Genomic DNA, 23,742 nt, shown 5'->3' on the forward strand with positions numbered 1-23,742 from the left:
AGATAGAGAAAGTCTTTGCTATATACTGTAACTTAGAGACTGAATCGCCACAGGAGAAAAGACAGGTGATCAGAGTGCTTATCCAGAAGAGAGTAGGTTTTGATTCCCAGAGAAAATAAAAAAAATAACTGCAAAGCAGGTTGGGTATGGGATTTCAGGAGCTCTTGGGCAGGTGAGTGATGATGCTGGAACCAGCAAAATGTGTTTTGATCAGGGAGAGAAGAGGAGCACAGGGTGCTTGAGGAGATGCAGGGGCACGCTGATGACACTAAACATCATGTGCTCCTGCATCAGTTTGGTTGGTACAGAGTTAACAGCAGCTTTGGTCATTAGATATATTTTAGGATTAGACCAAAATAGAAGGAGGAGAACTTGCTTAGTATTCAGTAGGCCCCTGTCTGGGTGCTCTTCCCCATTTTCTCTTGAAGTAATCTATTACCACATCTCAAGAGAAAAATGACCCCAATCTAAAGATTAATAGAGCAGTGTGTGGACATTTCCAGTGATGTGTATGAAACTCAATTTTTTTTGTCGCTGTATGCACTGAAGTATCCTTTATCAGCAAATGTCTAGATCTTAAAAAGTAGGCTGATTATTGGAGAGGGCAGCAGGCAATTTAGGGCACATGGTGTTTTCTTATGACAGGAGCGTTGCTGTGAAGTACAGTAATTTATGTTGATAAATTGTGGCCATCAGAATGTCTTAAACACTTCATAGGATGAATTTCTAAGCATACATCTCTCATTTTGCAGAGGATGGATAGAAAAGAGGTATTTGTTTGAGAAATTGGGGAAAAGATAACTCTTCGTAGTACTATTTCTTGAAAAGTAGCAAGGGACTTTCATGTGTTCCTAGAATCAGCTCATTGCCATTAGGGTCAGACCAACCCTATTTTGGTTTAATGTGTTAAACAAGTTAAGGAACTTTCCTCCTTCATAATGAAGTTGCAACAGAAATGGAGGAGCTCATATAGTGTCAAGACTGAGTACTTTTTGAACACTAGATCTTTCTTAGCAAAGGTGTTTTGAAGTTCTGTATGCAATCCAAAATGTAAAGCTTTTTATATCCATAATTAAAGACACTCTGGGGTCCATATGTTATTTTGAGAGGTTGCAAATTTCTCTGTCTTTTTTCCATCATCTTATATGGTCAGAAGTTTTAAAAGGAGTTCTTTGGGCTTCAATTCAATACAGCACAGGGGGGTTGCTGAGGTTTCTATGGTAAGTGTGAGTTAAGCACATGATCTAGTTCTCCTCTGAATTGTAGCCTGAAGAAATGAGCAGTGAAGTAGACTGAGTAGATAAGGTCCAAATTAGATATGAATTTACACTAAAGATGTGTGCATGTGTCTTGCAGTTGCAGCTGTCCCTGAACATGGTAGTGAATGTACTCAAGTGGCCTGAAGATCTGTACTAGTTGAACCCCATATCCCTAAGGAATGATAGAGAGGCATCCGAGGTGTTTCCAAAGCAGGAAATATATTCAAAGTTTGACCTGTCATGACCCATCTTGACTTGCAGATCTTTTGCAGATATGACCCTGGATTACAGAGTTCTAGGATTTTCAGAGGGATAGATGCTAAAATTAGTCCCCTTAGCAATTAAAAGGTTTTGAGGAGATGTTTTGCTTTAGTGCATTATGATTGCACGCAGAATTTGTTAAAATACTGATATTAATGCTACATCAAAATGAGTGTGCTGTGGCATGTGGTCCTGATATTAGTAACTGTAGAAGATTGGGATTTAAACAAAAAATCCCCAAACCATTTGTTTGTGTTCTGGAAGAAAAGGTTTCTGTATTGGCAGACAGACAACTACTGTGCATGTCACTTCCTAACCTTATTGCCTACGACTTTGTTGTACTGAGCTGCTTGCATATGGGCAGCAGGAGGAAAACCACAGCATAACCTGTTTACCAATGATGGGAGTTCCTTTAGGCTGAATGCAAGCATGGCATATTCCTATGAGACACTTGCCAAAGTTTCCAAAAAGCAGCAACAAGTAGTGATTTCTAGCATGCCTTCTGGAGTTCTGGAAAAGGGTCTTTTTACTCATAACTAAGAATAAGAGCCAGTTGGTATTTGTTCAAATAACCCCTTTCCTCTTTGGTATATAATCGCTATCTCTAGTTTTGCCACAAGTGTCTTCAAGTTTCAAGTTGTTATAATTTCTGCCCCTCCCTTTTTCTTTTTCCCCAAAATTTCAGCTTTCCATGCCAGTGGTCCAAAACCTAAGCGTCTGCTGAAGATAAACTAAGATATAAACTAAGATAGGATGTCTCTTGCGAATGTACCTCTCCTAAAGACAAAAAGTGAGAGACTCTACATTTCAAGTTCATTTTTCTAGTGGAAGGAAGTTTCTCTGCGTTTTAACTTTTGTTTCAATACAAAAAAAGCCCTGCCATGCTGATAGAATCAATTATAGCCTTTTCTTCTGTTTTCAGACCCAAACTCAAAAAGCACTAAAGCATCAGTGCACTTTTGCCTGGTACCTGGCAGTGTAATTGCGTCATTCACTAAAAATTACAACTGACTTCACTATAAGAGAAGGAAATGAGAAGCTGGCAGGCAAGTTCTGACTCGTCTTAAATATACACATGAGGAGCACAGTGTATCAGTGGAAGTGCAGATAGGACCAGACCCTGGGGTTTCTATTCACATTAGATGGCCTGTTCACAAATGTGAAAGGGGAGTACACTGTCAGCCTCCTACACTTATTAATTGTTTTCTGTTTGGGGAAGATTAAGTTTTGAAGAAAAACATCCAGTAATCACTGGAGTACTATTTATATCATCATAAACTTGTGTCAACTTAACTGACTTTAATAATGTGATTATTATTATAAAACCCAGCAACTCTTATCTTCCCCACTGTACACGTCCTGTGGTAATGAGGAATTCTCCTTCTTTTCCTTCTCCCTTCTGCTTCTTTACACAATACCCAACTTAACTCAATTTTCCCCTGCTTTTCTCCCCTAGCTGTCAGTCACTGTCACATTACTTTGTATCATATGCATCAAGTTTTTCCATCAAGTAAGCCAATTCTAAAGCTGCCTTCCCAGAGGCTACACAGATTGTGGAAGCTGGAAGAGCTCAGGAAGGAGTAAACTGGACAATAACAAAGGCTCCCAGAGCTGCCTCTGCCTGCCAATCTCTCATGCAAGCATACACAGGGTGCTTTATATAGGCCATGCCTCCAGGGCCAGAATCGTGTGTGAGCTCGGCCAGCAGACCTCCTGTCCACACCATTAATCACAGCAGGGAGGGGGAAATGGCTCATTGCACTGCATCACTGATGTTGTCCATTCTGTGTGCTACAGATTACAGTGTTGCATTCAGCATCCCCTGACTTCTGAAGCCCATGATTCAAGAGAGGGAGCAAAACTTCTTAACAGGAGTGTTTACCTGTGGGTTAGGCTAAGAAAGCTGCACTTAGTGAGTTTAGACAGCTACAGCAAGGCAAGCTTTCCAAGGCGTGTTTTTTCTACTGTTAAATCTTTGGTAGTTTTCCTTCACTCTCCTGAAATGATAGATTTGAGGAACTTTTCTGTTCTGAAGCATTGTTTTCAAAGCTCTCAGTCCATTTCCAGTATAGTTTTTCTGTGAGACTTGTGTAAGCCATCCTTCATGTCTGACTAACTTCAGGTATAATTGAGTAAGAGCTTCCTGCAGTATTCTGGCCTTCCTTAAAGGTCCTGTGCTTTGCTGGAGAAAGCTATGGCTATTTATGGATACCCTTTCAGAGCAGCAGAGATTTATTTCCCTGGCTGCCAGTGATATTAGAAGTTGTATAACTACATTTTTGCTCACAGCTTTTAAACATGATACTTTATTGATCTCTTTTATGCTTAAGCAGCTATAAATAAGCCCTTCAAAATCTGCATCATCCAGGTTCCACTCTTGCACATGACATGACAAACTTCTTGCTGTGTCCTGACCTTGGTGCTGCAAGGCTCATCAATATCAGTTCTGTACAGAACTTGCAAGGTTCTCCAGGTCTTCCTAGAAATGTTGGTGTTCAACTCAGTGTTTTCTAAACCCACCCTCCAGTAAGCTCTAAGCTCTTATCAGACTTTCTTGCTGATTTTGGGCTTCATGGTGAAGTGCTTCCCTTGGTCTCAGGCTGCCTTGAAGTGGGCACACATTTTGATGAGATTTTATTTTGATGTTCTTGAAACAAGCCTGCCTGTTTGTAGAAGAGCAGTGCTGCCTATTCTGGAACAGACACACCTTTTGGTAGGTGGCCATGCCTTAAATTACAAAGTAGATGTATCTGTTCAGAGATCACCAGGCTTGATGTTGGGTTCAAAGCTTGCATGAGACATCTCTAGGTTCTGAGGCTTATCTCAGGGTTACACCAACTTCTTCCTCATCACTGGATGTCTTGTAGTGATATGTAGTAGTATCCTTCCAAAGCTGTGATATTAAGGAGAATATGTGCCTATATTCACATCTTCCAAGAGATGGAATAGAGCTGTAGGGCTCACTTGCTTTGAGACTTCTGCATTTGGCTAATTATAAAGTGTCTAGTCTGATTGAAATATCTGAGCATTAATCGTCAGATATGTCACTATGTTCTTAGGTAGTTCTGTTTACTTTTTAATCACATAGACATCAGAGATGGGGTGTTTTCTGGGTGTTGTAGTTTGTTTGGAATAGTACAGCAAGAAGTGCTATTTTTTATCCTTTTCAGTACTTTTAAGAAAGATGTCAGTTTAAGAGGAATTTAGGCTGCTAGCATTGTTTCTAGAACTAACAGAAATCTGTAATAGTAATTTAAGGTTTGCTTTTCCTCTGAGATAATTTTGCTTTCACCAAAATTTTCCATATCTGCAAAATAAAAAAGAATTTCACATCTAGCGATTTTAAACAATCAGTGAAATAATTTATGTCAATGAAATTCTGCTATGTATCATATTTTTTTTGTGAAGTGACTACAAAACAAACAAAAAAACCAAACAAACAAACAAAAAAACAAACAAAAAGAAAGGGTGGAAAATATTGAGTACAGCAAATGGCCAGGATGGCAAAAACAATCAATAAGATTGTCAAATAAGATGCAATCATATTTCATAGAATCATAGAACAGTTTGGTTTGAAAGTGACCTTAAAGTTCATCTTGTTTCAACCCCACTGCTGTGGGCAGGGTCACTTCCCACTAGACCAGGCTGCTCAAAACACCATCCAACCTGGCCTTGAACATTTCCAGGGGTGGGACATCCACAACTTCTCTAGGCAACCTCTTCCAGTGTCACACCACTTCAATTTTGAGTTCAAAATATAATTCAGAAATGTATCTTACTTAGATGTTGATAGGAATGTTTCTCCTACAGTGTGCCCCAGACACTGATAATTAATGAGGAATTACAAATGTTTCAAGGTGACAGTAATTTCAGGTAAGATAAGGAACATTCTAGGCTAAAGACAGATTAACCTTATGGAAGCTCCATGAGCCTAAAAAAATAGGCTGTTTGAGGACATATTTCCTTTCTTGGCAATTGCAGCCATCATGTTCTTTTAACACCAAGTGCTGTTGGCAGCACACAAGCTGTAGCGTAGTTGGTGTAGTCTTTTATTTTACATGTGACTGTTGGATTTGTAGTTCCTTTTCCTTCCCACTTCTTGCAGTGTGCTAGGGTAGTTTATTGGTAAGTTAAAAGCCAATGTCAAGTCCTCTGTACAGTAAAACTGGGAGCCTGCTGACATGCATCACTGTGCCATGGCATGACTGTTGCAATCCATCTTGACCAGTGTGTTTGAAAGTTGAGCTACATATAATCAATTGCACTCTTAAACTTTAATGTCTTTGACTGCACCATGTAGCACTGCATTAATTTAGTGGTGCATTCGGGCTCTGCATTTTGGGTCCAAGGGCTTACACCACCTGGCCTGGGCAGTGCCTGACACAGTGCTGTGTGATTAATGCAGAAGCCTTTCCTTCCTCTCAGCCTGGGCAGGAAGCTTGGTGCAGCCCTGCTGAGGCACTCCTCTCTAGAGAAGAAGAAGCCAAAGAAAAGATCCCCCAAGCCACTGAATCCTTGCAGGGGGCCCAGAAGTGCATGGCATGTTTCTGAATGAAAGGGATGAGTAGCTGAGCTGGTTTGCAGAGGGGAGATGAAGGTGGGGGCAGGGCTAAAAAGGCTTTTCAGGTCAGGAGGAGGAAGCACACCAATATGAAGAGCACTGTTCATATTGGAAATCATTACTGGAAATCAATCAGATTTTTTCAAGAGTGCACAGCCAGCTAACAGATTCTCAGTAGCAAGTTTTCCACTTGAATGAAGTTTTTGACAGTCAATGACTTAGGATTTGCCTCTAATGACAAATATCTTTTTTCATTTTGGGACAAACATTATATAGGTGCTGTTTGTATTCAGCAGCATCAGTAACAAATTTTAACCTTGCATCCACGAAAAAAGCCACTGTAAAAGCAAACAGCCAGGACCATTAAATGAGCCATATGCAATGACTTACTAATTCATATACATGGCAGATACCCCTCCCATGGCCTTCCTGAAGCAAAGGGATCTAATGGTGGGTGAAGTGGAAGAAGTGGGTAATACTAGCTAAAATAGGCTGGGCTGTGTCATAAGTTACATTTTCGTTGGATTTTTTTTCTAAAAAGCTGACTTTAAAGCTTAGAAAGAAGGGAGATTGAAAAATGCAATGGGCAGCACTGTTTCAAAAGCAATCCTTTATTTTTTGGAGGACATGGAGAGCCATCTAATCCAATTGAGTGCCTCTGAGCTATAAACAGTATAGCTTGCAGTCTCCTGTCGAATCACATGTTCTGTCTCAAGGGTTGCAACACATAAATGGTGCTGGACTCCAATGAGCAAGTTTGGAGGAGCTGCAGTTCCATGAATGTCAACAAATGTTTTAAGTTTAAGATGCCAGTTTGAAGATAAATGGAATAGAATTAATAAGCAGCAGTAATGGCTTTGTAATTGAAATTGTATAGACACTAGAGGTACATAGAGTGTTAGTAATCATGTTAATTATTTGTTAACAGAAAGGCAAAGTAATAAAATGAAAAATCAAAAAGCTTAGTTGTTGACATGCAGATCTAGGGGGACATTTTGTAACAGAAATAATTGCTTTTGCTTCATCCTCAGTGTGATGCTATATGTGTCGAATTGTTTTTTTCTCAAAAAAGCGGAGCAATCTAAAATTCTAAGTATAGAATATACTTAGAATTATACTTAGATATATGCTTAGAATATACTATACAGCAATAGTAGGGGTGAAAATAACCACATTTTAGAAACCTCATACAGCATCCCTCCCCAACACTGAGAGGAAGCACTTCTGCTAGGAAGGGTAAAGATAAATGGAATTACTTTTCTATCAGAAGTATAATACTCTTTATTAGTTAGTTATGTGTGCCTAGAATAGATCAGCTGTCAGGGAGAGCAAGTAGATTAACATGTACCTTGTGAGCTGTCAGGAGCAGATCAGTGTGGGTTTTTTTAAATAATAATTACCCCCTTCCAGAGAAATATTTCAGACAAAAGCACAGCTGCTTTATTAAGGGTGCCTTTTGTGCATAAGGATGAATATTCCAGTTTGTTCTCTTCATTTTTTGTGTAAATATAATACCATATTTACATAAAACTCTGCTAGGAAATGGTGCCATTCGCTGTTAAAGCTTGCATAATAAAATTGTTTGTCAGGGATTTAATTTGGTTGAAGTTTGTTATTTGTGCTAGCAGCTCAGAGGGGCTGCAGCTTGCTTTGAAGCCTGGCGATGCCCTTGCCCTGGGCAAGCCATAATGCAAACAGCTGTCCTGGGATTCAGTGTGGCAGGGCATGTATCTTTTTTTGCACCTTGACCATTGCTCAGAGGTGAAGGCAGCTGTTTGCTTCCCTGTGGTCAGAGGAGCTCTTTGAGCACCAGATCCACCATTCTGGCACAGTTCAGTAGTCTCTCTGGTCTGGAAGCTTGCCTGAGGTCTTGGAGCAAGTAACTCTTGGTGGTCAAGAGGGTATGGGGCTCCTGGGAGCCACCCAGGAGTCTGAATGGAGCAGCTGTGAACGAGGTCAGTTCTGGTGGGAGCTGGACTTGGCAGGGGAAGGGATTAAATATGCAATGTGTTGAACCCCTCTGTGGTGGGTTGACCCTGGCTGGATGCTAGGTGCCCACTAAAGCCTTTCTATTACTCCCATCCAAAACTGGACAGGGGAGAGAAAATATAGTGAAAGGTTCATTTATAAGGACCAGGAGATAACACTCACTGATTACTGTCATGAGCAAAACAGACTGAACTTGGGGATATTAATTTAGTAATATCCCAATAATATCCCCAAGTAATATAGTAATATGCACTGATTTTTTTTAGTAATAAAATCAGAGCAGGATATTGAGAAATAAATTGTAAAAACACTGTTTCCTCCCAACCCCTCCCTCCTGCTCAGGCTCTACCTCATCCTCACTAGCAGCACGGGGAGACAGGGAATGATGGTTATGGTTGGTTCATCACAAGTTGTTTCTGCCAGTGCTGAGGTAGAGGAGTCCTTCTCCTGCTCCAGCATGGAGTCCTTCCCACAGAGACATTCCTCTGCTAACTTCTCCAGGAATCCATCCCACAGGTTTCAGTTCTTCACAAACTTCCCTAGCCTGGGTCCCTGTCCACAGGTTGCAGTCCTTCAAGGACTTGCTGCTCCAGAGCATGTCCTTGGGCATGGGCGCCCAAGAGGGTCACAAGCCTTACCAGGATACCTGCTCCAGCATGGGCTCCCCTCTCCATGGCTCCACAGATCCCTTCCAGGTGCCTGTTCCTGCATGGGCTTACCCCAGGTTCACAGCCTGTTTTGATCATCTACCTGCTCCAGCCTGGGACTCGTGCACAAGCTGCAGATGGATCTCTGTATATCCATGGACCTCCATGGGTTGCAGGGGCACAGCTGCCTCCCCATGGTCTGCACCACAGCCTGCAGGAGAATCTCAGATATGGCACCTGAAGTACCTCCTGCCTCTTGTTTTTCACTGACCTTGTTGTCTGTGAAGTTGTTCCTCTCACACATTCTCATTCCTCTCTGACCACAATTATATCTATGTGCAATAACTTTTTTTTAACCTGTCTCAAATCTTTTGTTACAGAGGTGTTACCATAATTTCTGGTTGGCTCAGCCTTGGCCAGCAGTGCATCTGTTCTGGAGCTGGCTGGAGTTGGCTCTGTTGGACATGGAGGAAGCTTCCAGCAGCTTCTCACAGAGAAGTCACCCCTGTAGCCTCCTGCTACCAAAATCTGGCCATGCAAACCCAATATACCCTCCCAGAGTTCAGAAGGTCTACTTTGATCTTTGCCATTGTAACTTTGCATGTTGGAGTTAAGAACTGAGATTTTAGAGAGCTTTGTCAAATCATATGTAATTTAATTTTGACACTGAAGCCCAGTGATGGAGCAATGTGTGCAGCAGAACAGGACTCTGGATATGGTGCTGAGCTAGTGCTGGCAGCAGCAATAAGAAGACAGCCTGCTTAAATTTGTTTTTCAGGGCTGGCTAAGGAACTGGCTTTAGATCAATTCCCTTAGGAAAATCATATTCCCATCACAGAAAGCAGAGAAGTGCTAAATTCTTGGGAGACTTGCTGCTGGGGACTCGTCCTACACAGGGGTAGGTGATATAAGCAGTTGGCCAAGACTGTTGTGAAATATTTATGACATTGCTGCTGTTCTCCTCTGTGGAGTGATTGAATGAGAACCCCATTTCACCCAACATGTGTAGGTATTTACTGAGCAAATATCCATATACCAATATTTCACCTACAGGCCCAGTTTGATTGATACAGAAATAATCATTGTGTCTGCACATTTTTGCAAATGATGGGAACAATTGTATGCATACAGAAGCTAAAAAATTTGTATTATGAATGTTTTAAAATCCTCTTTTGCTGCTTCTTCTTGCAAATATAGTAATCTAAATGTGATGGGATTTAGCAGGAGCCCAAAGAATAGAAGAGAAAAATAATTAACATTGTGTTCTGTTCATAACTAATATCACACTTTAAAACCTGTTGAAGGATTGTAGGGGTTTGTGAGAGAGCGTTTTTTTTAATTTGTATATGAAATGCTGGAAAATTACTGTAGCTAGAGGTGAATTGTTGATCTTGGTCAGTCCTGAAAAACTTGTGCTGAAACACTTTTCTGGTGCTATGTTATTCAAAGCCTGAGTACATGGGTGTAGTCACCTAGACCTGAGATTTGGGTGAGGAAGATTCCTTCTCCTTCCTCTTCCCATCTCTCCTCCCTGTCTCCAACAGCCCAGTCATGAGAAATGTAGGGGGAATTTCACTCCTTTCTGCAGCACTGTCTGTGGTCAATTGCTAGGATCATTTGGATATCTTTGTCTAACCAATTCAGTAGATTTCACTTTACATGCATCATATCAACTTGACAGTGTAGCAGCTTTCAAAATAGCAAGTATTTTTAGGTACTTTGCTGTCATGTCAAACCAGAGCTTCAGACCTAAATGCTGTGACAGAACACCATTGTTTTGAGCTAATCTCAGGTTTCATTGTTGCACCAGATTGCCATCCTCAGCTTTGTGTGACGAAGTAATGCCTCTAAAGATGACAATGTAATAGGATGATATGTGCTATGAGGTGTCTTATGGACAAGTTAGCAGTAAGACAATTCATTAGCTGATGCATCTCAGTGTTACTCTTGCCCTTTTTCTCATGAGAATAGTGTTCTTTATCTCACAACATTAAGTAGAGACAGACCGAAATAGCAACAAGTTATTTTGTCTAGCTTATATGCAAAATCTCTACAGCAGGGACTGTCAAACTGAAGCTACATTTTATTTCTGCAGCTGTTTCTTCAGTGCTCTAACACTATTATTAATAGTACCTGTCACCTGTACAGCACCTCAGAGTTGTTAGCAGTTTGAGAAACATACAAACTTAGTGGAAAGCATCAAAAATTAAGTAAACACCCTACTTCTTACTGGCTAAACTCAATTCTAAAAATTACTTTGTAGTCTGGCTTTGCCTTTAGCTTAGTGAAACAGTCTTCCAGACAGCTACTACTCTGACTTACTTTATGGTTTTGCTAGATCACTCCTGTTACAACTTTATCATAACATCTAGACTAGAAAGGCACTACTGAAAACAGTATGTAGAGTTTCCTTGTTTAACTTTCCAGGCCCCTTTAATTAAGTTAAGATGCTAATGTGATTTTGAACAAACAAAAATCAGAAGCATATCTTGCTGGTAGTGCTAAAATCCTGCTAATAGCTGTAGAAACTCCATACAGTTAATGATTCTTGTTGATCTTGGTGAACCAGTAGTAGCAGTAGAGACCTTAGTGTAGAAAGCAGTCTTTCTTAGCATCATTTTTATCAGCTAATCATTTTTAATTGCCATCAAGCGGGTGATGTGACAGGAAGACTTTGAGCTATTCTTGCAGTACCACCATTATTACAAAGCTGGAAAAAATATGTGGGAAAAAAAAAGTGTGCTGGAAATAAATTTGAAAACTTCTGACATTCATTTGCATTTCTGAAGGCTCTCTCAACATGGGTGGTTTCTATCCAGGGTAGAACACACGGTTCTGTTTATATATTTTTTAAATGAAATTGTGAAGCTTTGACAGCCTTTAAACTTTTGTTGTAGCCTCCTAAAATCCCCCCAGTGTGAGGCCAAGCAGCCTGTGCTGCAGAGCCCTGGCCAAGAGTCTTTGCCAGCGCCTGAACTGGTGGAAAAGCCACCTGGCCCTGCCTGCTGGCCCCCCTTCCTCCCATATCCTCTCAACCCTTTCATAAGTCTGCTTGTATGAATGCACTGAGATTATAAAACCATTGTTCTGTGCCACAAAACCAGGTACCCAAAGTTACAATAGTTATAAAAAATGCCCAATGCAGTTTCTGTTTATTCCAAACTCCCTTTGGCCCTGAGGGAATCTGACTACCAGGCTAGTCAGCCCCTCCCAGCAGACTCAGCAAGCCTTTATGGTACTTCTGTTGTACCACTATTGAAAATAGTTCATGTTTTACTGTAAATTACTGTTATTTGCAACTTCCAGTTTCGCAGTTCCCACTGCACAGAGATCAAGCACCCAATTTTTCCTTTGTATCCATCAGTGTAAATCAAAATTAACTCCAGTGAAATCAGGCTAACCACAAGTGTAAACCTAGGAGGAATGAAAGGAAGATCAGTCTACAATCTACTTGGGATTTTTATTGGTAAATAGCAAAATTAATGCTGCTGTTCTGCAGACACAGGGTGACCTGCAAAGTACTAGCTCATGCATTACTAATGTATCTCCATTTAAATGCAGATTTTTGCTCCTAACAGAACTTCAGGGAAATCCTCTCCAGATAAACTGTAATAGGATACAAAATGGTGATTCAATATTTCACTTTAGCTTGTGTTTCAGCTTATTGATCTTAATTTTCTATCATTTTGATGCAGCATTTGCCTAGGGGGAAGAGTATTACATTCACTATAATACAGCTTTTAATTAATAATTAATAATTTTAATATTCCCCACATTCATGCCGGCGGTGGCAATCTGCTTGTATTCCTTTCCTTGTTTCTATTTTCAGTGGTGGAAACCAGCAAGGTGGGACTTTACATATCTCAGGAAGTAATTGAGACACAGTTGAGAAAAGGCAGCATAGCATAAGTATCACAGTGTCCATGTGGAACATGCTTAACATGATAGTCTTTGGTCCTTAGCCATTTGTGGTGACAGTAGTGAGACCCTGTCATGATTTGGTTTTGCCATATATGACAAGTTTAGGATGAAATTTTTCTCTGCCTCCCTCAAGCACTGCTTAAGTTCACCTTCTAAGATGCACATGAAACCTTGATTTTTTTTTTTTTTTTAGATAGATAAGCTCTCTTTTCTGCACTAAACTTTAAGTGTCCTAAATAATACAATGGAACATAGAAATTATGTTTATCAGTCTACTAGATCATGAATACATTCATTAAGAGGAATTACCTGATATTGAGAGTATTTTTGCAGCACTTGACATGATGACCTCCAATCTAGCTATAATTAGGCCACACTATTTCTCAGTTTCCAGGCTGAAAGCCAGCAGCACAAAGATTACAAGCAAGGCTTATGTACCAGCCACTCAAAGATAACTGATTTTCAGTACCAGCCACTCAAAAATAACTCCCCACTGTGGGTAGAAGTATAAATGGGATGAGATTTTAAAATAAATGTTTAGGTTTCGGGTTTTTGATTATTTCTGTAACTTAATTACCTTAATATAGGGTGCATTCTGTTATCATTTTCAGATGTTGTTCTTACATCCATAAGATTAATGAATTTTCAAAATTTACTTCTGAAATTAAATTTTTTCATAGAGCATCCTAGGATTTGTATACTTTTTTTTTAATTATCAGAGTAAGAGCAACAAAATAGTGGAAATTGCCAGTCTTGTGGTTACTGAGATCTCTTCTGTCATGTAATATGGTCAGCAAAACAGATGTCTAAGAAGTAATGATCTTTGTGATTATGCTCCTTTGGGAAGCTCACCTATGTGCCCTCAGTTTTCTTCTTTTAAATTATGTCCAACATCCTCAAACCCTGGCAGATTGAAACACCATCTAAACAAAACAAAAACTGCTAGAGAAACATTCCTCCACTACCCCATCAAAGTCAGTCCTCTCCATACCCATGTTTAGGTCTGAATAAGTGGTATGCTGCAAGTCATCAGACAGAAATTTGTTACTGGTAAGAACATAAGGCACACCATAAAAAACTGTCTCATGGTAGATTTTGTTGGGTGGGGAGTTTGGGGGGGTGGGATGGGGGGTGGGTGGGATATTGGTGGGGTTTTTTTCCTCCCCCTCCATAAAAAGGCAGGAACAGCATTTGCTTTTAATATTGGGAGTCCTCGCTGACTTGGTAAATGGAGAGTAATGGAAAAATGGTATAACTACAGTGGAGAAGCTGGGTATTTTTCTCATCAACAATTCATTATCAGTAAACTCAGTTTGCTTGGAACCAAAGCACTAAACAAAACTTCTAATGGTGAGAGGTATTTCAGTTAATCACTTATGGGTTTAACAAAATCAAGATTTTAAAGAGACTACTATTGGTCAAAAAGAAAGCTTTCAGTGATCCAAAGTAAGATTTCTTTTAACTGGAAAATTATAGAATTTCCAGGGGTTTTGAGTTTTAGATTTTTTTTTTAATCGCAGTGTGGAATCTTTTATTAAAATTGGATTTGGTACCCAATTATAGCAAAACTATTTACTAAATAGTAAAAAATAAAAAGGGGGTTTTCTTCAGAATCCGTTTCTTGAAAAGTAAGCATTGTAGTGAAAATGAGTGTTGTAATAGGTTGGGTTTTTTCCCCCAAGACGTAAGTTCTTGGTAGGACTTACAAATAAAACTGAAATTCATTTTAAAAAAAGGGAATGGATCAGGTGTGAACTAATAAAACTTACCACTTCTCTGACCTTGTAAACTTCCATCAGAATGCATGACACAGCAGAAGTTTGCCTAGCAGCAGTAGGTTTGCACATCCTCTTATTTCCTTTAGCAGCTCAAAACTAGGTTTTTACATTAATTACTGTTCATTTATTGAATGGAAAACATACATTTTTAATTATGTTAGTTGAAATGTTGGCTAGTGTGAAACCAAGTGCTTGGAATTGGTCCATTTGATCAGCAGTTGGCCACGTGAATCAGCAGTACTGTTTAACAGTTTTTGCATTTTTTTTTTCATTTCACCATTTCACACTATGATCCTTGCCCAGCAGAAAACCTGATAAAGATAAAAGGCTCCATCTAGTGGGCTAGAATTTTCTATTGAAAGGGAAAAAAGGCTCTCATTTTCATTTGATTTTATGCACTAAGAAATATGGCTTTAGATTTAGTTTCATTAAGCTGCCATGTTGTTGTTAATTCTTGCCTTCCGCAGAGCCATTATTTTATATGCAAAGCTGCGAAACATTGAGTATTATTCTGAGTCTTGAGCAAGAAGCAATAAATGATACTAAACCAGTGGGTTTATACAGCAGTTCATCAAAAAAGTTCTTCCTCCCCACCCCCTTCAAGTTTCAATATATAATAACCAAAAGAAGATAATTTGTGTGTCAGTAAATGTTTTAAAGTATTTAAGCTTCTTTCCTACTTAAAACTGACTGGAAACACTCATAGCTTGACCACAGCACTTAACACAGTATTTTGGGAGTATTTATACTCAGGGAACTCTACCCATGTGTTACCTCAGCACTAAATGACTTGTTTACCTACAAATTGGGAAATTTGTGTTTTCTGGCAAGACACAGCCCCTGTGGCCTCTGCTGTGTCTTCCAAAGGCAAACACCAAAACTCATCCATCCTGGCATCTGTCTAGGAGCCTGCCTGGTACTGTTGTGTGTCCAAAAGAATCTTGATGGAATCTAGCACCTTTATTTTAGGTACACAATTGATATAATACAGTAGTATGGGGTTTTTTTTTTCTTTTCTCTTTGCTGGATTTCTGCACTGCATAGCAGTTATGCTCCCCGCTCCTGAACTTGAAATGGCAGGATTCTTCCATTTGCAGTAGTGAAACTTGGGTGTTACTCTCATGCCAACAAATTCAGCTAGCAGCTGAAACCTCCTTTTCAGTTCACTTCAAGCTCGTAACAAGTGTAGGAGCAGGAATAAGTAGAGCAAGCACAGATTTGGCAAGAGACACTGAACTATATATCCTGGCTTTTGTCTGAACGTCCTTCCTTTTAAAGCAGTAGAGTCTGGCAAGATCAGTTCCTCCTGTGCAGCTTCCAGCAAGGGCCAGACAGTGCATGCATTGTAGTAATGCACTACACCCAAGTTTACTACAGCCAGCATTCATATCCAGCACTGGAAAATGTGTCTCCTGTGCAAATCACAAAATAGAGCATACTAAGTTGTTTTACACTCCTTTTGACCACAGGGAGATCCTCCTTTGCATTTGGTCACTTAATAGCAAATCCAGAGGATTTTTACTTTGGTAGCAATGCACAATTTGGCAATTCTGATAGATCACACAGACTTGCTGATCTTCCAGAACAATCCTCCCCATCTGCAGCTATCATTGTATCCTACCTGGAAATGTTTTTCTGAGCTGCCAGTGGGAAAGTGCTATAATTTGGCTTGTTTTACAAGCTAAATCAAAGGATAGTATTAGAGTTCTTACTCCGAACCTTCCTATGAGCAAGGACTACCACAGAACTGAGTAATTCTAGAGTGCCTTTGAGGAAGTTGATATGTTTGCAACATGCAAACAATGCTATCTCAAAAGGGAAGAAATGAAGGGCAGAACTTAAAACTGTATGGTTTGCTATTTGTTATTTCTAATGTACACAAACACCTACCTCACACGCAATAGAAGAAAAGATTCAAGTCCCTTAACTCAAAGTTGCTAAATATCACTTTTCACTGCTGGCCTTTGTTTAGAACTGTTCATGTTTTAAAAGATTATAGGCTTGTTGCTGAGCTAAAGCAAATCCCAAGTTTGGAACTACAGTAAGATTGTCTTTGTTTTACATTTTCTAGCACTAGTATTTGAAGTGATTCAAATGAAATACAAATTTCCAGATGTGAAACCCTGAGGATTATCCAACACACTGCTTTTGTAATAACCTGGTGTAAACTCAAACTGTTAATATGGGGATTAATTTATTGCCTCTTAGGGTCATTGAAAAATCTCATACAAGCCTTCTAACTAGGTAATGTTTATCCAGTTTGAATTTATTTAGCTACTTTTTTGTTCTTTGTGGGAGCAGTGGTCTTTCAAATCAATGCACTGATGTCGTTTTATTGTTGTAGAGAACCACTCAGTCTTTTCCTTACTTTTCACAGCTAACCAGGTGCTGAAGTTTGGAACACTGGTCAGTACTTCCAACACCTATGACAACTCCGGGATCGTGACCATCGAGACAGGACAAACCTTTGCTGTGGACAATGGCTATCAAGAGCTAAGATCAGCTACAGCTGCCTTTTCTGATCTGACACGACTCAAATTACTACAAAATTTCACTGAATTAAGACACTAAAGCTGCTGCAAGATATAAGCAGGCACTGATTTTCTGTATTGAATGAAAAACAAGTATGAAATAAAAGTCACTTGAGACTGAATCAAAATTACTTGCTGTTATAGAGTACTTCATTCTCGTAAATCTACTTAATCAGAAGATGCATGAGCAGCCATTCAGTACAACCACAAACCGAAATGAATGTAAAGAAACTGCTGCTGCTTATCTGGTTAGTTCAGGCTACTTTTACAAAGTATTTTATTCCAATACTCAACTATTATTCCTGTCCTGCCAAAAGGAAATACAGTATCCAGTTGCACATAGTAAAACTGTATCACAAGGTGATAGCACCAAGATTACTAATCTCATTTTTCTGTCCTGGTTTGCTACATAGGTAGGTGCTGGTGAAGATTTCTCAAGAATAATAATTGAACTTTTCTACTTAGGAAGCAAGTTAGTGTACTGAAGAAGCTTCAGTTTTGCTGCAGTACCAGTATCAGATGTCCCAGCATTAAGTGCTTTTAAAGTCTGTAACAGAAGTACCGTTGTACCTTCTGCAAATACTAAATGCTTACAATAAGATTTTTAAGTGAATTAAATGTCTTAATCTCAATCTGAGGAGGAAGAGGATTGCATCTACCAGAGTTTTTGCAGGCTTAGTTCTTAAAATCAAAATATGCAATAATATAAAATAATAAAAACTTCCAGGTCAACATGCAGGGGGCCAATACAATTCTATGTACAGAACATGATCCAAAATGGGTATATATCCTATCCAATGGTGTGAGCAAGTTGTGGATTTGCTGAAGGACTGCTTAGTGTCTCTGACAACTAGATTATCCTCAAATGGTATATCTCAGTAATCAATTATGTATGGGTTTTTTAATTATGCCATCAGAATAAGGACTGGCAATGCAATTTCTTTGTTTGACATGAGATTTTTTTCCTGTCAAGTACATACTACAACCTAGTAGCATGACCTCCAAATGCAGAAAGGAATTAGTGATAATGATGGTGATTCCAGAAATGACTGACAGGAATTCCCATACACTTTTACACCACTTGAAAGAAAGGCTGTTTTCTTGCAGTCCGCTTTTGCTAGAGCAATGCTGTTCCAAAGCTTGATTTACTGCTTTGTAAACAGCCCCTGAAGAGGGGTCATACAGCTTAGGCAACCTCATTAGAATGCAACACCGACCCAGCTTCAAGCAGGACATTGGACTAGAGATTGTCCAAGCTTCCTTCCCACTTAAATGATTCTACTATGGTTAAAAGAAGTAACAAAACAAGTAAAGCACACAACTACTATTACCAAAAAAAAAGAAGCAAGCCTGCAGAGAGGTATGATCACATACACTTTAAAAAAAGTAGTAAGATGACAACAACGTTTGAAAACGCAAACTGAGCTTGTTTAATATCAAACAAATTAAAGCTGTGAAATCACTGCAGCAGGTGTCACAACTGTCTTCTTCATGATGAATATTCAGCCACCTCTGTTGAGAGAACAAAGGAATCCGTTTCAACTAATGAAGTGTGATCAAGTGATCCCACCTAAAGTCTTACTTATCCTCCCACCACTGCCTTGTTAGGACAACCATTACAGCTTATCTCCCATTTTCAAACACTCCTTGCCTAGATGACCACTCTTACACTTATAAGGGAGTCACATATTACAGACACAGAATGGTCTTTAACCTCTTCCAGTGCTGGAGAGGGGATGACATTAGCTCTGGAGAATATGGTACTGTTAGTATGTCACTACCATGGGGCCAGTCAACCTGAAGTTCAAATTCTTCATGATGTAATATTCATTCCAAAAGGGATTTTACAGGATGCAGTTACACCTAAAACATCATTTCAAACATATCTAGCACTCAGTAAATGAAACAAGGCCAACCTTGTTCTGTGCCCTCTCTTCCTACAGCATACCCACTCAGTTTTCTTTACCTTACCATCCATTATTCATTTACTTTGGATACCCAGGCTATAAAGTGGAAATAGTAAGAGCATTTAAGATCCAAATGAGGTAAATGTTCTGTGGTCAAACATACACTGAGGAACTGGAAATCAAAATATCTAACGTTCAGTTTTGAAGCAGAATAGTCAGAAAAAAAACTGAGAACAGTGGTTCTAATACTTTGCAGCATACTGAATTAACATAAAGTTCATTAACATTGTTTATAAAGTCCTTTGAATCAAGTAATACTTGTCATATTACACTAAGATGTGAAATGCAGACACAAAAACAACATGGGTCCCGCAGGGCTCACTAATGTCCTCCGTTTAAAACTGAGGACGTAAAAATTTAGTGAAACTGAAGGCCATATTCACTTACACAATTATATTGTTGATGGGGATATGGATCAATTTGACAAAGAAACCAATAAATCCCATTATTGCAAAGCCTATTGCTGTTGCCATGGCAATCTTCTGGAACTCTGCAAAATAACAAAAAGAAAATTTGTTAGGATGTCTCATGTATGGCATACATATGTGCACTGCAGAGACCAAAGGAGAGATCTCTCTTTACAGGACTATGTTAATACTGGAAACACTTCAAAGTCTGCACAGATGCTGAGAAACAAATCCACTTTTTTAGAAGACAGATGAGATTTTCAGAGAGAAGATGGAGATTTCCACAAAGAATGGCTAATCGCAATCTTTTTTTACATAAGCAGAATCAAAAATACCCACTATGACGATTCACAGAACCTTTATCCCATTATGTTTTCTTTACATCCCTACAAGCACTGAAAGTAATCTTTAATACAGCATCAAAAATAGAAAATCTGTATTTATGTCTGTCACAGGAGGACAGCACTCTAAGACCCCACAAAAATCGAATACTTGGGATATTTTCAATTACTTTAGGACAGCAACCATGAAATTAACAAAGGTCAACAGCCCCTCAGAAACCCTGCCAATCTGACAAGGAATTAAGTTCCTTATGGATCTCAATAGCAAACTTAAGTCCCAGACCTGCTCACTCTGAGCATGTAAATAAAGCACTGTAACTTTCAGAGGACTAGCTGTATTCTGGTTTTAGTCATAGCTTCTCTCCGGGGCCTTTCTAGTCCAAAACCTCCTCTTCCCTACTCCCAGCAACAAAATTGTTCCTGTCGCAATCAGGCAATGACTGACAACTGTGGAGCACTGAATTTCAGCTACTTAACCTCTCTCCTAAAGTGAATTTTAGTACCACTTACACACCTACATACATGTGTTTACAATAGCCAGAACCTTAAACACACTGACATTTAGACAACTAAAGCTCAAGTTTAAATCTCACAGTGGCAGCTGAGAAACATCCACAGCAAACAAATCAACAGATGTGACGTATGGAAAGACACATGCTAAGATACAAGACGAAATAAGGATTGTGTTCTGGTTTATTGTGTGCTTTACCTTTCCTGTCAGGCTTGGTGCATCTCTTAACAAGTCGTATGGAATCTTTCACAAACTGACGGCTGGGTTCCACAAATTGCATTACCTGATCCATGATTGCCTGCAAAGACATACACATTTAGCATTGATGGTTCCACATGTACACTGAAAATCAGACTTTTTCATTACATTAGTAACAGTTACCTACAAAATTTGTAAAAGGCTTAAGGTAAGTGTTACATTCCAACCCAAGATACTTCCACTTTGCAGGAAATGAAGACACTGTTTCAGTAAATAAACATGAGGGCCTATTTCTGACTGCTAAAGAAAAAAATATGGAAAATTGTGCCTTTCAGCCCAGAAGAGGAAAACAGCCCCATCACAGCTGGGCTTTCAGCTCACGCCCTATGCCGTGTTTCTGAGAGGTCTAAATAGACAAAAGCCGCCGGTTTGAGGGGATCTCCACGCCAAAAGCTACCGAGGGCTGCTGAGCACGGAGAGAGAGCGATATGCCCGAGCCGTATCCTCAGAGCAGGCGTGTGCCAGCATTACCACGGCACACAGGACACCACCGGCGGGATCTGCTCCCACTAATCCTTACGGACCCCCTGGTAGGAGCTGGTAGAAGGCTCCCGGTGTGATGCCGGCCCCTCTCGCGTCCCAGCGACCCCCTTCCCCCTCGCTCCGCCCGACGTCCCCCTGCCTGCCGCAGTCCCGGCAATCCCCCATCCCTGGCCCTATCCCAATCCTCGCTGCCCAGCCCTGATCCCCGTCTCCCCGGGCCGGGGAACACCCGGGCCCCCCGAACCGCCCTCACCGCAGGCCGAGGGACACGTCGCACTGAGCGGCGGAGCGCATGACGTCACCGCGGCGGGCGGGGCGGGTTTTGGGTGGAAATTGAAGGGTTTTGGGGGCGGAGTTTCACTTGGATTTTTTTTCCTCCTTTCCGGTTTCCGGGGGCTGTCGCTCCTCCCGCCTCGCCGGCGGGGCGGGCACAGCGGGGAGGGCCGGTCCGCCCCCCGCAGCGCCTCTGCGACTTCTGGCAGCGCGTCTGCTTCCCTTGGAGCCTTGGGATCCCGGGGCGTCCTAGCGGGAAATAAAGGGAAGAAGGTGTCACTATTCTCCCAGGCAAATTAGGAGGAATTTCCTCATAGAAAGGGTGATTAGATATTGGAATGGGCTGCCCAGGGAACTGGTGAGGTCGCTGTCCCTGGAGGTGTTTAAGGAAAGACTGGATATGGCACTCAGTGCCATAGAATAGTTGTCAAGGTGGTGTTAGGGCATAGGTTGGACTCCATGATATCAAAGGTATTTTCCAGCCTAATTGATTCTCTGGATATGCCTGTAACAAATGCTCTTCGGTGAAAAGATGGCCAAAACAAATGCAATAAAAACAAAACAAAAACCCCACAACCAACCAACACCCCCCCCCCCCCCCCCAGTGTAAAACTTGGTTTTCAGGAACGCTGGAGCCACTGTCAACTAAGGGAGTTCATCACCTTTGAAAACACGGGATTTTTCCTGCATAGAGAAGTGTGCAGTGCCCAAAGGTGGGAAAGCTCGGTACACTTCAGCTCCACGGGTGTAGCATAGGACAATTCCTTGCCTGAGGGGGAAAGAGGCCGTCAGTGCCTGAAGGGAGCGCTTCCCTGCTGCTTCAGTTTGTAACAGATAAAGGAAGAACAAAGACAAAATGGATTTACTGTTTTTATACTTACTTTGTTTTTGATGTTATTGATTTTCCTCTAGAGCTCTATTCTGAGTTGACTCCACCTTTGAGTTTATATTAAGCCTCCAAAGTTTATTAATTATTCATCAGACTGTGGGGCCTCTGCAGCCAGTTTAGCGAATGCTTTGCTGATCTCAACTCCCTGTTGAATCTCAGTGTGCACAAAATATTTTCTGGGCTTAATTTTTTGCTGACAATCTTCATTACAGGTAAAGTACCATCACATCACAGTGAGGAATTGTTGGTCATTCCATGGATTTTTTGGCAGCCACCTTCTTTGTCTCTGGCCACAGGGCAGGTCCCTCAGTATTACTGACCTCCTTCAGAGATGAGCGCTCTAGGTGGCATTGGAGGGTTATTGGCTTGAGGTCCTCTACAGGTTTTCTCCAAAAGTCTGCCTTTGGATTTTGTTTTGAATGAAAATTCCTGCAGCACTGCTTCTCAGATGGGGCCATAATTTTGGTGGCCAAATTCTGCTGGACCTCTTCCATTGGCACACCAGCACAGAAAGATTAGAGTGTCAGTGAGGCCTCCCACAGCAGATTTGTGTATAACTTGGCTCTTGTTTTTGATGCCAGTCTGCAGTCTGCCAGGAAGGAAGGAAGGGGAGAGGAAGATCCCTAAGGAAAGCAGCAAAGGGCCAGATAGCCATAGTGCATGATGTATGATGGACAGAGTAGATTGCTGAACCTTTGAATGAGATTCCATATGTAGAGGCATTTTGGTGGGCTTTGTCTTATTTCGGTTTTTTCCCTTCAGTATCACAGCCAGAGACTCTATCAACAGAGGAAACTCACATTTCCAGCTGTGCTGCATGAGGAGCCTTGCTGCGAACCATCTACACAGTGGGTGTAGCCAAAAGGCACTGACTGGGAAAAAAATTTAACCTGAAAAAAGAAGACGTGTATGAAACAATTCATGACATGGATTTCTGGTTGGATTAGATTTTTGTTTTAAAAAGCATTTGTTGAAATAAAGCTTTGTTTCCCCAGAATTCTCTATTTTGTTTTTCCTGGGGAGAAATGTTCTGGAGAAACATAGCATATCTTGCATGTCTTAACAATGCAGCTTTCTCATAAGTTTGCTCTATGGGTTCTCTAGAGTGGGGTAGAAGGTATCCATTGTCCTATCTCAGCTTCCTCCACTCTGCTGTGATAAGCTCTTGTCTTTGCCTGCCAGCTTGCAAGTTTGGACTTCAGCAGCTTAGGAGAGAGGCAGAGTCCTGATTTGTATACAGAAAGCAGTGGCTGTTCTCCTCATAGGATTTTCCAGCTTTTATGGGGTTTTTAGTGCCCTTGAACTAATACATGGTTACTTAGACTCAGTCCTTATGGCAACTATGTTACTGTTCTAAATATATTTACAAAGAGCCGTTTGCACTTACAGAAGATAAAAAAAGGTTTACATCTCCTCAGCATGTGTAATTTTTTTTCATTGAAAGCTAGACTGCTACTAGGGTGTTTTGTTTCTACTTCTTTATGGTTCTTGCAAGGTCGGCGAAGAAAGTGGTGTGCTTGCACAGGTGAATTTTCATGGCAGTGTTTCAAGTCTGCTTTTATGGCAACATCTAAGCAGTACATAACCATTCCCTCAACAGTAAAAAAGACCATTGTTATCCTATGCGGTATGTGCTAGCGCTGATTTGCTTCTGAATGTTGCATAA

The 23,742-nt window shown here is 40.6% G+C and overlaps 2 protein-coding genes across 3 annotated transcripts in view; one reads left to right on the forward strand and one right to left on the reverse strand.

The window, feature by feature from the left end:
• The window catches only part of TPK1 (thiamin pyrophosphokinase 1), a 304,393-nt gene extending 287,318 nt beyond the window's left edge, over nucleotides 1-17,075 (forward strand). The window contains 2 exon segments of the mRNA XM_036407049.2: nucleotides 16,794-16,873; nucleotides 16,875-17,075. Of these exon segments, the coding sequence (XP_036262942.1) occupies nucleotides 16,794-16,873; nucleotides 16,875-16,913 (119 nt within the window). The 3' untranslated portion in view covers nucleotides 16,914-17,075.
• A 1,233-nt stretch (nucleotides 17,076-18,308) lies between these two features.
• SEC61G (SEC61 translocon subunit gamma) lies at nucleotides 18,309-21,251 on the reverse strand. 2 transcript variants are annotated; one of them, XM_036407051.2, is made up of 4 exons: nucleotides 21,168-21,251; nucleotides 20,372-20,471; nucleotides 19,302-19,404; nucleotides 18,309-18,459 (listed from the first exon to the last, which is right to left on the reverse strand). In XM_036407051.2, the coding sequence occupies exons 2-4, from the start codon at nucleotides 20,463-20,465 to the stop codon at nucleotides 18,450-18,452; spliced, it is 207 nt and encodes a 68-aa protein (XP_036262944.1). In that variant the 5' UTR covers nucleotides 20,466-20,471; nucleotides 21,168-21,251; the 3' UTR covers nucleotides 18,309-18,449. The 2 variants fall into 2 exon arrangements, with proteins under 2 accessions (XP_036262944.1, XP_036262943.1); XM_036407050.2 differs by lacking the exon at nucleotides 21,168-21,251 and having other exon boundaries at nucleotides 20,372-20,490.
• Nucleotides 21,252-23,742: the final 2,491 nt, after the last annotated feature.

Source organism: Molothrus ater, chromosome 1, assembly GCF_012460135.2.
Source record: "Molothrus ater isolate BHLD 08-10-18 breed brown headed cowbird chromosome 1, BPBGC_Mater_1.1, whole genome shotgun sequence".
NCBI lineage: Eukaryota > Metazoa > Chordata > Aves > Passeriformes > Icteridae > Molothrus > Molothrus ater.